Source organism: Trachurus japonicus, chromosome 15, assembly GCF_045865225.1.
Source record: "Trachurus japonicus isolate A0001 chromosome 15, Traja_1.0".
Classification (NCBI taxonomy): domain Eukaryota; kingdom Metazoa; phylum Chordata; class Actinopteri; order Carangiformes; family Carangidae; genus Trachurus; species Trachurus japonicus.
The window spans coordinates 30,796,917-30,810,786 of NC_140921.1; the positions used below are offsets into that span (position 1 = coordinate 30,796,917).

Genomic DNA, 13,870 nt, shown 5'->3' on the forward strand with positions numbered 1-13,870 from the left:
TTTATGGTAAGATAGGTTCATGACTTGAGCTATTTCTTTGAATAATTTATCTTTATTTGGTTGATATGTTCATAAAATATAGGCCTATTAATTTCATTGTAATATCACAGTGTAATATCTTTTTTTTAGCTTATGTAAAAGAAAGATACAGATGTATTTAGCTATGACGCTATGAAGCTTATCATTGTCATTTCAATCACTAATGAATAATAACAAAAAAGAAAGGACGTCTTTTTTTAACAACAGTACTCACTGGCTTTAGCTGTTGCTGAGTTTATTTTCCTCTTATTCACAGACTAAGTATCCAGACTGCATACTCTCGTGAACCCTCTCATATTCAGAGTTCATAAATCCATATGAGGATATCTATTTTAAATGGTTTGAAAATAAAGAATCTGTCGGACTATCAGTTCATCTGAAAACAGATTACATGTAGGAGCGTGTTGATTTGTCGTTATGTGTGCTTATCGCTGCATAGCCCGCCTCTCCCGCCTTCTAATTGGTCATTGGGCGTGAAGAAACTTTTCCTGGCATGCTATTGGCTATGCGGCGTAGCGGGAGGGACGACTTTCAGGAAGTGGTGCAGTGTTGTTTCTGTTTCACAGGCTGTTGAGAAACAAATGAAAGAGAAAGATTACAGACTACATGAAGACATTGACTTTATAATATTTATCTTGGCAGTTTAGCGAGACGTTTTTGCTCCAGAAGCCGAGGTGACGACGTGCGTGTTTCGACTCGGAGGTTAGTGTATGTTTTTATAAATAGCTGTATGTGTAAATGCTTATCACCAGTCAATTTAACGTTAACTTACTTTCCCAGACGTCCTCTGAGTGTCCGCTAAATTACACAGGATGTAACGTTATAACGTTTCTGTGTTCAACAGTTCTCTGTTGTTTTAACGGCCAACCGTCCATAACTGTTATTGTTTCAAATTGCTGAAGTAGAACCTGACTGCACTTTCTAGATTAAAGCAGAAGTAAGTGGTCCGGTCGTTTTCGCTAATGCTGCGTTCCAGGCCGGCTTTTGAAATCGTAAATTACAGCTTCAAGTCACAACTTACGACTTTGTAGCGTTCCAGGCAACCCACTCGTGTTTTTCCGACCTGTTTTACCGGTGAAAGTCACTATAACGGCCACTCGTAACTTCCGACCGGTGAACTCGTACCAGATCGAACTGGTACGACTTCACGGTCGGAAAAATACGAGTTTCCTTGAACTTACTTCTGCTTCAGAAGTAAGTGATATATTTGTGTTAATATAAGTCTCAAATAGTTAGGTATATCTTCCAACAGCAATCACTTACATAGAGTGTTTGGACCGAAACACGGGTCTGTCAGTCACTCTGCTCTGCTCTGAGCTGAGGAGAAAACATTTATCGTATCCTACAGTTTTTATCCAATGAGGAGAGAGAACGGCATGCAGGGCTGTGTGTGCAGCCAAGGAACGCCGTGAATGTGGCGACGTAGGGACGAGGACTGTTATGGTGCGTTCAAGGAAACTCGTATTTTTCCGTGAAGTCGTACCAGTTCGATCTGGTATGAGTTCACCGGTCGGAAGTTACGAGTGGCCGTTATAGTGACTTTCACCGGTAAAACAGGTCGGAAAAACACGAGTGGGTTGCCTGGAACGCTACAAAGTCGTAAGTTGTGACTTGAAGCTGTAATTTACGATTTCAAAAGCCTGCCTGGAATGCAGCATTAGCGAAAACGACTGGACCACTTACTTCTGCTTTAACTACCAGCTTTTCAATTTGCCAAATGTGTAACGTTATGTTAAAATTATCGACGTTTGTGTTGTTCCACTTTTGTTTTCATATAGCCTAAGACTTAAAGTGTAGGATTTTACAGTTAGCAGTAGCACACTACTGTGTAAAGAATTTACAATTTTATCTTAGAAAGCTAATGTTATAATAATAATAACGTTACTCCTCTGTAATCAGTAATGTGATGTTAATCTGTGTTCATATTTCCCAGCATATTTTCTTAAACTTGTTCAGTTTCCATGGCACCACCGAGAAAGAATGCCTTACCCAAGGAGCTCCCAGAAGGCTTTAAACTGAGAGACACAGCCTTGAAAAAGACATGGAGGCTGGGACGGAAGATTGGTGAAGGAGGCTTTGGACTGATCTATCTTGGTACTGTAATGAGCACACTGTGTCTAATGACACACCTACACGCACACACTGTACATCCACACTGTCACCTTTTCATGTACAGTACATGCATGTTGATGAGTTTAACTCTGTTTGTGCCAGATAGATTGTGTCAGGGAGATTGCTCTGTTTTGCTCTTGTTTGTGAAAGCTGATTGAACACATCAGATTACGACAGGAATTCCAAGATGTGTCATGTACCCTGAACCTTATGAAACCCGTCTAAACTGACAAAGACCGTTGTCAGCTACACTGGACAGCATTCTCAAAGTTTCTGCTGTTCTTGGATGAGTTTTAAAAATCCTGAAGATTTGACCTGACCCAAGAGTTGAGATTTAAGTAAGGGATAATGCCCGACGAGGTGTCCATTATCAGAAATTAATGGACGACGCGGAGGCGTGAACCGTCCGACGCGAAGCGGAGGACGGTTGCTTCCGCGAAGTCCATTAATCTCTGATAATCGGACACCTCGAAGGGCATTATCCCGCTTATACCATGGTCACTTACGAGATAAATACATATTAAATCAATTACCTGTAATTGAATGTTGTTTTTACCGTTAAAATGTTGTTTTTACCGTTAAAATCATACGTCTTTAAGCGGCTGAGCCGAGCGGACTATTTAATAAACTCGTCGGCGATAAAAGAGAAAAAAAGAGGGACCGGCTGTGACCGCAGCGTAACGTTACAGCCAGTGACTCTGCCACAGCCTGATAGTTGATCAGTGAAGGGAGGTGAGGTGACGGCTTAAATGTTAGGTGACACAAAGTTTTTCAGAGGTCCAGTGCACTTCTTACCGCTGGTGTGTTTACAGACTCCAGTGCCGTGATGCGCTGAAAAAAAGTTGTTTTGGTCCGAGTGTCCGTTGCCGTGGTTACTAACAAGCGTTTGAGCCAGCGCAGTAATATTTAGAACGTAATCAGGCTATTTTACCGGAACATCTTTATGGGTGTCCATTATCACTTTTTAATGGACACCCAGCAGCCAATCAGAATCGAGGATTCACCCAGACCATGGTATAACATATTATAATAACATGTTAGTCCTCATTATATCTGATTTGTTTTCTCTGTCTCCTGTTGTTGTCAAGCTTCCGATGATGTGGACAGACCTGTGGCAGAAGACGCAGACTTTGTTATAAAACTGGTGAGTGCAGCCTATCCATCCTTCAGGGACACCTCAATGCTTTCTGAAATTTCAGTACACTTCAAAATGCCCATACTGAAAGGAGAAAGGACTCACTGCCAAGGCCCTGGACAGATTAAACTGTAATGTTTCCTCTTTTTTTTTTGTTTCACTCTCATGTGATCCAGTTTAGGGCCACTGTGAAACGAAGCATATGAGACTGCAAACATACAATCTCATAATCCCCCCTACAAGTAAATAAATGTGTCTGCGTTGTATGATTTACTGCCATTTCAATGAAGGGATAGCCTTCAATATACAGTATATCCCACTCAGTAGAGAGGGAACAGAACTCTGAGTTTTGACATTTGTTGTCGTAACTGAGGTCACAAAGAGACAACATATCCTCCTGAACACATCGGCTCAAAGATGCTTACTGCTGCAAAATGCACTGAATATTTTAACTGAATCCAAACATTTTAGATTTGTACAGGACGTTGTTGTCGTCCATTCACACAGATTACGACAAGTTTGGAATTTCGTACTTGGAACATTAAAGTTCAACTCAAAGGTTCATCCTCCTGAGGACACTAAGCAAAAATGGTAAAAATTTAGGGGGCGGGAACTTTCCAGGAGCTGTCCTCTTACTGTGTCTCCACTGCAGAGTAGGACCGGTATAGGACCCACCGGACTCTAGGCGATGTAATCATTGTGCAACAGTTTCAGTCGTAGTGCAGCAGTTTTTTGCTCTTGCTGTTGTTGTTGTTTATTTCCAGTAGTGTAGACACTTTCTAAAAATGCGGGGTTTTTAAAAATGCGGCTTATTTTTGGGGCTTTCATTTGACGTCACATCCCGCTTTGAGTATGTCCAATCAGCACTGAGTAAACCTCATGCCCCGTAGGAGTGTTTTTGGGGCCGCTGCGAGTACCTACCCCGAGGCGGGGACTCCTTTAGTCCTCCGGGGACGGTTCCTGCAGTGGAGACGCACACCAATGACTCTGTAAAGTTACCCCAGAGTTCCTGCAGTGGAAACGGGGCTTTTAAGGTGCTCTGTGTCTGTGCGTGTTTCATCACTTGTGTCAAATGTGTTTTTAAGCTGCTGGACACCTGAATTTTCCCCAAAGGAATGAATAAAGTATTTTTCCTATTCTATTCTATTCTATCCACAAGTTTCCAAACGTCAAAAACGGAAGCCGGTTTTGCTCTTTCGGTGGAATTGTATGTTTACATTTCCATGGTTTCACTAGTTGTCATAGTTGCGATAAATGCATGGATCTATTAACGCAGGCTTTTAACAGTGGATGTCCATTTGTTTGACATCCATTGTTAAAAGCTGGCGTGATGATCCATGCATTTTACAGATTTTCAGTGAAAAAAAAGAAAAAAAATCCATGCGTTTACCGCAACTACTGAAACCATGGAAACATAAACATTCAATTCCACTGGTAGAGCAAAACGGGCTTACATTTTTGACGTCCGGAAAAGGGTGGATTCTATTCTATTCTGTTCGAAAAAAGGAAAATAGGCAGAGTGAGAATACATCTGGGCATTTTGATTGTACTTCCACTTTGTGATGTAGTCAGTTAGCCCGGTGCGGTTCTTACCAGAGCTAATAAAATAGTTGCTACTGTGTGCTTGTATTTGCAGGAGTACCAGCAGAATGGTCCCCTGTTTTCGGAGCTCAAGTTCTACCAAAGGGCAGCCAAACCGGAGAACAGTGAGTAGCACCACCTGTCCAGTGTCCCGGCAGCTCACGGCAGCATGAGTGTGTTTGACTGATGAAGTGGCCACAGACAGAGGCTTTACCGCGCGCCGCACAGTAATTAATAATAAGCCAAAGCAAACATGCACCTCAGTGGTAGTTAGCTCCCCTCTCCGTGCTTGTCTGGGCTCTCCAGTGCCGTCTTTTGGAGAGAGGAAGCCACTCACACGTAATGATGCCCGGGCCTCCGCTGAGCCCCTGACCACCTGCCAGCCTGGTTTAGTGCCAGTCAGGCCAGTCGCCATCAAGCCCTGAGCCAGACCCCACTGCTTTGTCTGGGGCCTTTGTGTGTATGTGTTTGCGGTTGTGTGTTTGTACCCTCATCACTGTAAGACTGACATTTGCATGATGCATTATTACACTTACAAGGACAAATCTGGAGTCCGAGCAGAGCTTTTGCCATCCATAGAGTTTAGGGGCTGTTGTTCGGACTCCTCTGTGAAGAGGAGAGCTGGGCCGAGGCTTAGGTCAAGACTCATAAGAATGGTAAATTGTTGGAATTAGTTTCAGTAAGTTTAGCAAGCTGCCAGCCATTCCCTCCACAGATTTGTTAGTACTGTAGCTATATGGTCCAAGGCAGCAGAAGTGTAAAGAAGTGTGTGTGTAGATATATTTACTGTACATATTTATTCCTCTTCCAATATAATTCCAGGGCAAAAATGGATGAAAAGCAGGAAACTGGACTTCCTGGGGATCCCAACCTACTGGGGAACAGGAATCGTTGAATGTAATGGTCTCAGGTACTTACAAAGGACTGTCATGATACAGTAGTTTTCACCGGTAGATAACTGTACTATTTAAAGGGGAATCGCCGTTTTTTACAATCTGGACCTTATTTCTAGCATAAAATACGATCATTTACTCACCCAGATAACTTTGGTGTATGGAATGCAGCCTCTAAATAACACATTATCCGCCGCAAAACTCGTTAATTTCACCAATATACTGTTAGGATACACTAGTGCTATTCCCCTCTGAGTCTGGGGTTAGCTGTTATCAACGTCCAGGGTCTGTAGGTTGACCTACTAACCTCTACAAAATATTGGTGAAATGAACAAGTTTCACGGCAGATAATGATATTTAGAGGCTGCATTCCGCTGCCCTGTAGACTCGCATTATATGCACGACTCTCGGCTGGATCTAATTTCGTCGGAACGACTTGTAATGACACCAAAGTTATCTGGGTGAGTAAATGATCGTATTTTATGCTAGAAATAAGGTCCAGATTGTTAAAAAAAAATGGCAATTCCCTTTTCAATTCATATTATTCTCACTGGAGCATTTTATTTGTATTTTCCTTTATCACATATAATAATAGATTTTACATTCAATGGGCAGACCTTCAAGCTACTTCACCTGCTGGGCTTTTACAACAAGGCCAGGTTGACTTTTGTCTGTTTTACACTTGACCCTGTGTGCGTCACTGTTTATGGTTGTGGTGAATTCTGGCTACTGGTGTGAAATGTATGAGTCTTGCAGCTGAAAAAACATGGGCACAACTGGTTGTGTTCTCCTTCAGAGTGGAATAGTGGATTTATCTGCTCCAATCCTTCAAGGCAGTAGCCTTCCAGCCACAGCCGAGTCAAGGAGCAAAGTTCCAAGGCTTCCAAACGTGTCTTTGACTGTTTCTTTTGACCACAAGTCAGAATTTCAGCCAGAGGTCTTTCTTATCAATTGACTCATTCAGTTTCACATAAACTGTGTCTTTGCCTTGAAAAGAGGACTAACTTTGAGCATTAACTACATTTTTAGACATGAAATGCGTTTCCCGTTTTCAATTTTTCATCATGTACATTTTTCCACTTTCTGTTGGGAGAGTTTTTTCCCACGTGTCTTACTTAACGCCTAAAATTTTTGCTGCTATGTTAAATCAGCCCCCTCCTCACTTTTATGCATTAACCAAGACTTGTAGAATACTATATTACAGTCACTGCCTTTCATTCAACATTCATATTTTTAATTTTTAATACCTGATGAAATTCCACACCCACATTTAATGCAAAGTTGTTGCAAACCTTTAATTTCTTTTTAAAGGTTTCATTTAACTTCTTATTCAGATTTTGTATTTGGGATTATGTGGTTTCTATAGCATTCTCAAACTAAAAAGCCTGAGGGTAAAAGGTTTTTACGTCTGACCTTTCTCTCCCCAACTCAGTTATCGTTTTATGGTCATGGACCGACTGGGCTGCGACCTTCAGAAAGTTTGGAAGAAAAGTTATCCCACAAAGACCGCCGTGCTCCGGCTCGGTCAAGAACTGGTGAGATCACAATCAAGCAATTCTGGATCTTTTTAAGTCTATTGATTGTTGTATAAAGAAGCTGGATGGAGCTGGAGCTCCTTCAACTTAGATAGAAACTTCGGAGTCAAAGCCATTTGAACAAATACTGACCTGTGTCATTCTTCCATGTATGTCTTTGGCTCCTGCTCCAGGTGGATGTGCTGGAGTATATGCATGAAAACGAGTATGTCCACGCAGACATTAAAGCTGCCAACCTCATGCAGGGATACAGAGACCCTGAAAAGGTTGGTCCTCCAGAGATATCCACTAACTATCATGCATGTTGTGCATAGTAGCGAGGTCTGTCCTCTTCTACAAGCTGCACACACTATGTAGAACAATAAAGAACTATGTTTCTTTGTGCAAATTATATTAAAGGGATACTTCACCCAAAATCGATAATTTGCCAATTTTCTACTCACTGTCATGCCAAGGAAGGGTTTGGAGAACTTTCAGAGTCATCAAAACGCTTTAGGAGTTCCAGGGGGGGTCCGGCTGGCAACGGTTTTCATATAATGGTGGCGGATAGAGCTCACTTCTGAATCTTCCAAAACACACACTATGAAACATCCAAATACCTCCATACTGCTCGTCTGTACTGACCCAAGTGTCCTGAAACCAAATGAATTTTTTCCAACAACTTTTTCATGTTGCGACTTGAGGACACTTGGGTCAGTATGGTGAGTAGAAAAGAGGTGAATTATCGATTTTGGGTGAAGTATCCCTTTAATGATGCAAATTTTGAAGATTACACCTCTAAGAAGACATGATGAATCATTGATGTGTGTTCCAGGTCTACCTGGTGGACTATGGGCTGTCCTACAGATACTGTCCTGATGGAGTCCACAAAGAATACAAGGAAAACCCCAAGAAGGGCCACAATGGAACCATCGAGTACACCAGCGTGGATGCCCACAAAGGCCTCGGTAAGCCTTTCATTTCATAACATTATAATAATAATAATAATAATAAATTTGATTTATAAGCGCTTTTCCAGAAGCTCAAAGACACTTTACATACAATAAATTCAGTTAAGAACACAAGACATATAAATTCAGTTAAAAGCAGCAAAGACAGTATAAAACATAGAAAACAATATAAAACTAGGGCTGTAATCAACCAAAGAAATTGTTGGTCGACTGAAACCCTGAAATTTCGACTAAAAATCGACTAATCGGGGGTAAAAAAAACTAGTCCAAAAAAAAAAAAAATTCTCCGTTGTCTGGAACACACTGACGAGGATATGATCAGAAACTCTTTCAACTTGTGTGGCCTGTCTGTGAAGACTGACGGGAGTGAAGCTGACCTCTCCTCTGCTTCAGAGAGGGACAGCCTTGCACTGTCGGACAGCAGGTCTCTGCTCCGTGTCCGGGTCCCGGTCGGGACGGGAGATGGACTGCAGCACACGCTGTGAATATGCTATTGACTTGAATGGGAGTGACGTGCTACAGCGCAACACGGCCCGGACGCACTGCCCGCAGAACCGAAGCGCAGCGCCCTGGAGCGGAGGCAGTTTCTGATCGGCGCCCATGTTAACCTCTCTGACCGGCCGCACATCTCGGGTTGCGGGGCGGCCGCTGCAGCGCTTCAGTTCGGTGTCTGTTCTATTTTTTCACGCGAGCCGTGAGCGCCGTTGTCAAGCTGGATAGACCAGATCGTACCAGACAGGAAGTCGGGCACAGAAAAGGCGAGAGAATCCGGTCAATTTTCAAACATGTCAGTTGCGTCTGCACGCGACACACACACACACACATCCATACACAGAGCTAGAGACAGACCTGTGTGTGTGGAGTCGTGTTTGACCGGCGCGCAGAGAGCAGGAGAAGCAGCTCCCTGTGTGTCCAGCCAAGCACCTGTGAGGACGCGCGCTGTGCTCCCGCGGGCAGTGCGTCAGGGCTGTGAGACCCAGGTCCGACAACGCAGCAAGGAGAACAACACGTGAGGAAGATGAAGATGAGCTACTGAACAATGAGAAGGGATTTAGAAATAAAAGTCCCCCTCAGATAAAACCCTGCCCCAATAAAGGCCGGTCTCCTGGGCAATTTTGTAAATAAAGGCCCTGGTCCTCCTGATGAAATTAACACGCCAAATAATCGACCAATCAGAATTTTGGTAGAGCCAGAACCTATCGACCAATAAATCGACCAGTTGACTAGGAGTTTACAGCCCTATATAAAACACACACAGAAATTATTTATTAAAAGCTGATTTAAAAAGGTGTGTTTTTAACATGGTCTTGAATGTTGGGAGGTGAGTGCAGGTGCGGATGGGTTTGGGGAGTGAGTTCCAGAGGGAGGGGGCAGTGATGGAGAAGGCTCTGTCCCCCCAGGTTCGATGCTTGGTCCGTGTGGGTAGTGACAGGATGTTTCCTTCGGATCAGGGGCGGAGCTACGGGGTGGCCAGGGGTGGCCGTGGCCACCCCTGACCACTCTCTGGCCACCCCACTGGCCACCCCCATGGCTGGGGCATAATTTGACAAAAAACGGCTCTGCGCGCGGAACTTTAGTTCCGCCCTACCGCCGTTTCCGCACGGACGCATTTTACTGCAGCACACAACAAACTTACCGCGGGAGCAGAGCAGAGGAGCAGGGCAGAGCAGGAGCAGCCAGTTTGTCATAATACGCTGTCGCCAAGCAAGGACACCTTTGGAGGTAAGTTTGCTATGATCACTTTGGTCGGTTCTGGTCGAGTTTTCTTACTTGTTGACTGTGACTTTACTCCAGTTCTGAAGCATTTCAGACACATACATCTGGTAGTCTCCTTGTGGTACGTTAGCGAATGGAGAGTCTGCTCTGACTGCCCTCATTTACGTTATATTATATTGTGTGTATTTTGTGATTTTAGACAAGTCTTTTGCACTTAAAAAAATAGATTATACCATTGATTAATCACCAGCTGCAATGTTTTTTTCCCCCACACATTCAGCACACAATATCTTTTAATAGTGACTTGCATGCTGCTACTCTCTGTAGCAGAGCAGCATGAGCATAAACACTCAAATAACGATAGTCGTGTGGTAACTTAATGTATTTTGCTGCTCTCCTTACCTGTCAGGCAAAATTAAAAGAAAAATTGCCTGCTACTTCAGTAGAAAGACAGGGAATGTTGAAAGGAGGGACAGTGGTGAGGACAGACAGGAACAGGATGAGAACACAGACCCTGTAGCTACTGCACACTGTGACTGCCTGCCGTTTCTGCCTTTTGTATCACCTAATATATTTATATGTAATGATGTTTGATAAATTGACTTACTGACGGTTTCAACATTTGTGTTTCAGACACGGTCACCACAGAACCATGCAGCGGCTCATCACAAGGTAGGTAAGCCACAGCTACTGTTTACTTTATTGTATTGCATTTAATCATTACATTCTAAGTAACAATGCTAGGTAATAGTATAGTATAATTTAAACCCGACATGACCAAATCCTCCTCTTATATATTTTATCATTGTGTGGTTCAACTGACAGGTGTCAACAGACTGACCCACAGCAGGAGATGGTGAACCAATGTGTTGTAAATTGTTTTCTTGTCTGTATTCAACAACATCCATTGCATGTCTGCCCATCCTGAGGGATCCTCCTCTGTTGCTACCCTAAGATTCTCCAATTTATTTTCAACAACATTCCAGACCATCAACATATAACTGTATAACTGCATTTGTACAGTAGCCCTTAAGCCTTGTCTATGACTGGAATCCTTATGTTGACCCAATTTGCTGGCCATTATTTGTGTGTGTTTATACTGTAGCTTGATCAGGCTATAATAAAACAACTGTTTCTCAAATGATGTCTGTGTATTCCTGATACAACAGAATGAGCTCATAGTGATCACTACAAGCGGAGCTGATCATCTCCCGAATCCTCTCATCACAGTACGCTGTGCAGTTGTCTGTATATTGTGCTACATTTGTATAGTGTAAGCATCTTTGTTACTTTACTTGCAGGAATAAGAAAAAAGTTAGATACACTGAATATTAGTTGATCTTTTCCATCATTACCTGCGTTCTAAATATTATGGAGGTGTGTGGTTTACAGTAGGTGACCTAAATATCGCTATATTTTACAGTGAGACATTGCCACCCCATAATGATCACATAACCATCCTGGCCACCCCACAGAAAATTTCCTGGCTCCGCCACTGCTTCGGATGAGCGGAGGTCGCGGGAGGGGGTGTGGTGATGGAGCAGGTCTGTGAGGTAGGGGGGGGGGCAGGTTATTAAGTGCTTTGTGTGTGAGGAGGATGATTTTGAACTGTATGCGGTGAGTGCTGGGCAGCCAGTGCAGGTCACGGAGGACGGGGGTGATGTGATCTCTGGAGCGGGTGTGGGTGAGCAGGCATGCGACTGAGTTCTATGTGCTGTAGCAGTCACAATGTGCAGCAAGTCTCGTAGGATATTTAATGAATTCTTTCCAAACTGGAGGAACCGCATCTGCGGAGAACTGGTCGCAGTCTGTAAGCTAGTGCAGCGCGCTAAAAGCCACTGTCCTCTTCCATATACTGTATGTCCAGCGGAGAATGTGACCCAGCACGAGTTGTTACTGTGGTTACCTTTGCATTTAATTTGACAAGGAACAAGGCCTGCTGGGTTAAGTAATCTTTCCCATTTTGGTGAGTGATCGCGCTGTGCACCACACAAAACGATACTGGTAAAACAAGACTTCTAGTGAATGGAGTTGAACTGCAGTGTCCTCATCCTCCTACTGCCATCTGACAATGCAACAGCGTTTGGCTGCCAACCAAACTGTTTGTTCGCTTGGACGTCTGTAGACAGCTCACCTGTGGCCACTAGTCAGCTGAGAGAGTTACTGCAGAGTTGGCCCCTCTCATGTGATACTTTCTTGGACAACGCTCTTCCTCAGACTTCAGTCTTTTGATCTCATCTCCTGAAAAATTTCCTCTCATTTTGACAGAACATGTTGAAAAACACCAAATACTAAAGGCTGATGAACTAGACACAAAGTTGTACTCAATATCTTTATCAAGGCAGCAAACTGCCATAATACAACACTCTCTAGTTTCAAAAAGAACATTTGTGGTAATAATATAGAAGAAAGGACATATAAACCTAACTTTGTCAGGAAGAAACTGTCTCATATTGTAGCTCCATAGCTAAGTATTCATAAACAGTCAATGACTCAGTCGATACAATAGAATAAATGTGTGGTTGAGAAATCAGTATTGTGTCAATGCCACGTTCATCTGTTGTGTACAATGTAAGACAATATTGAAGTAATTCATAGTATTTCACAATACCTTACTCATATTGATTAATATAATAGAACAGATTACAAATTACACTTTAGGAGACGCATTCTGTAATCTGCACTGGATTTTGATGTACACTGCCTCTAAAAAGTATTCATCCCCCTCAGATTTTCCCCGTCATGAAATCATGGTCAATATGATTAGGCTTTTTTTTTCCTAGTGAAACTAGATTTTTACAAAGTGATGTCAATTAATTAAAACTATATAATGACTGCATAAATATTCACCCCTATAAAGTGACTGACCTGTTTCTATTGAGAGCCAAAAGGTGCATCTATTAAATGCTAACTTGAAGGGGGTGAATATTCATGCAATCATTTATTTTACATTATATAGTTTTAATTGACATTACTTCGTAAAAATCCAGTTTCACTTTGACATTAAAGAGTTTTTGTGGGGACATTTTTGTCAAAAAAGTTACATTTTATTGATCACGATTTCATTCATAAAAATAATAAAGGAAAAACATCCAAGGAGGGTGAATGCTTTTTATAGGCAGTGTGTTTAGATGTAACAGCTTTTTCTGTTCCTGTTTGGTATTATTATCCTCTTTTTTGAAGAATGGTCTTTTAGCGCCTTATGTACATGAAACAGAACCTACTAAGATAATAATAAATGAGTCCATCAGTGGGAAAACAAGCCAAGTATTGTCTTGACATTAGAAAGCACATAAGATCACTGGTTACCGTGTTAGTATTCCTCCTCTCCCCATTGGCTATGGAACCATCCCTTTACAGTGTGACTGCACTAGAGTTAAGTGAATAAAGAGGGTAACTTCTAAGATATCAATCTTTTATCTACAAATGCCCTGTTTTCCCAGAAGTGTTGTCCTGGTGCTTGATGCATCAGTGGCACAACTGACAAATTCACTACTAATGCGATAAAGATGCTGCCTTGCTTTAGGTTACTGATGTTACTAAGTGTAGGGTGTTCATAATTGCTAGCATTTAGGTGTTTTCACAGAACTGATAGGAACCCTTCTCTAATCTTTGTCCTTTGGCTCTGCAGTCTTTTTTTTGTCAATACATGTAAAGCAGTCTCCCTGCCCTGCCACCCTCCACCCTCCTCAGCTGATATTGGGAACACATTAACTGGCAAATTGCCTACATGCTCCCCCGTCTTCACTGACCATCGATTCTCCATCTGCAGCCCCCGCTGAATTCCCCAGCACCGTCCTGTCTCTATTTAACAATTCCCTAATTAGCCGAAGTCATAACCTGCATCATGTATTCATCTCCCATTAATTAAGAGCTCTGGTGTTTGGTTAGAGTGAGGCCCGCGCCACA

At 42.6% G+C, this 13,870-nt stretch overlaps 1 protein-coding gene across 6 annotated transcripts in view; it reads left to right on the plus strand.

Annotated features, from left to right (window-relative positions):
• The first annotated feature begins 496 nt into the window (after positions 1 to 496).
• Positions 497 to 13,870, plus strand: part of LOC146973946 (serine/threonine-protein kinase VRK1-like) — a 31,433-nt gene continuing 18,059 nt past the window's right edge. For 3 of the 6 annotated variants that reach the window (XM_085800959.1, XM_085800958.1, XM_085800961.1), the window contains exons 1-8: positions 605 to 741; positions 1,973 to 2,133; positions 3,240 to 3,295; positions 4,923 to 4,992; positions 5,690 to 5,777; positions 7,193 to 7,295; positions 7,469 to 7,561; positions 8,110 to 8,242. In XM_085800959.1, the coding sequence (XP_085657085.1) occupies positions 2,001 to 2,133; positions 3,240 to 3,295; positions 4,923 to 4,992; positions 5,690 to 5,777; positions 7,193 to 7,295; positions 7,469 to 7,561; positions 8,110 to 8,242 (676 nt within the window). In that variant the 5' untranslated portion in view covers positions 605 to 741; positions 1,973 to 2,000. Of the gene's footprint in view, positions 742 to 1,972; positions 2,134 to 3,239; positions 3,296 to 4,922; positions 4,993 to 5,689; positions 5,778 to 7,192; positions 7,296 to 7,468; positions 7,562 to 8,109; positions 8,243 to 13,870 lie in introns of all 6 variants that reach the window. The other 3 variants (XM_085800955.1, XM_085800957.1, XM_085800956.1) reach the window with 3 other exon arrangements.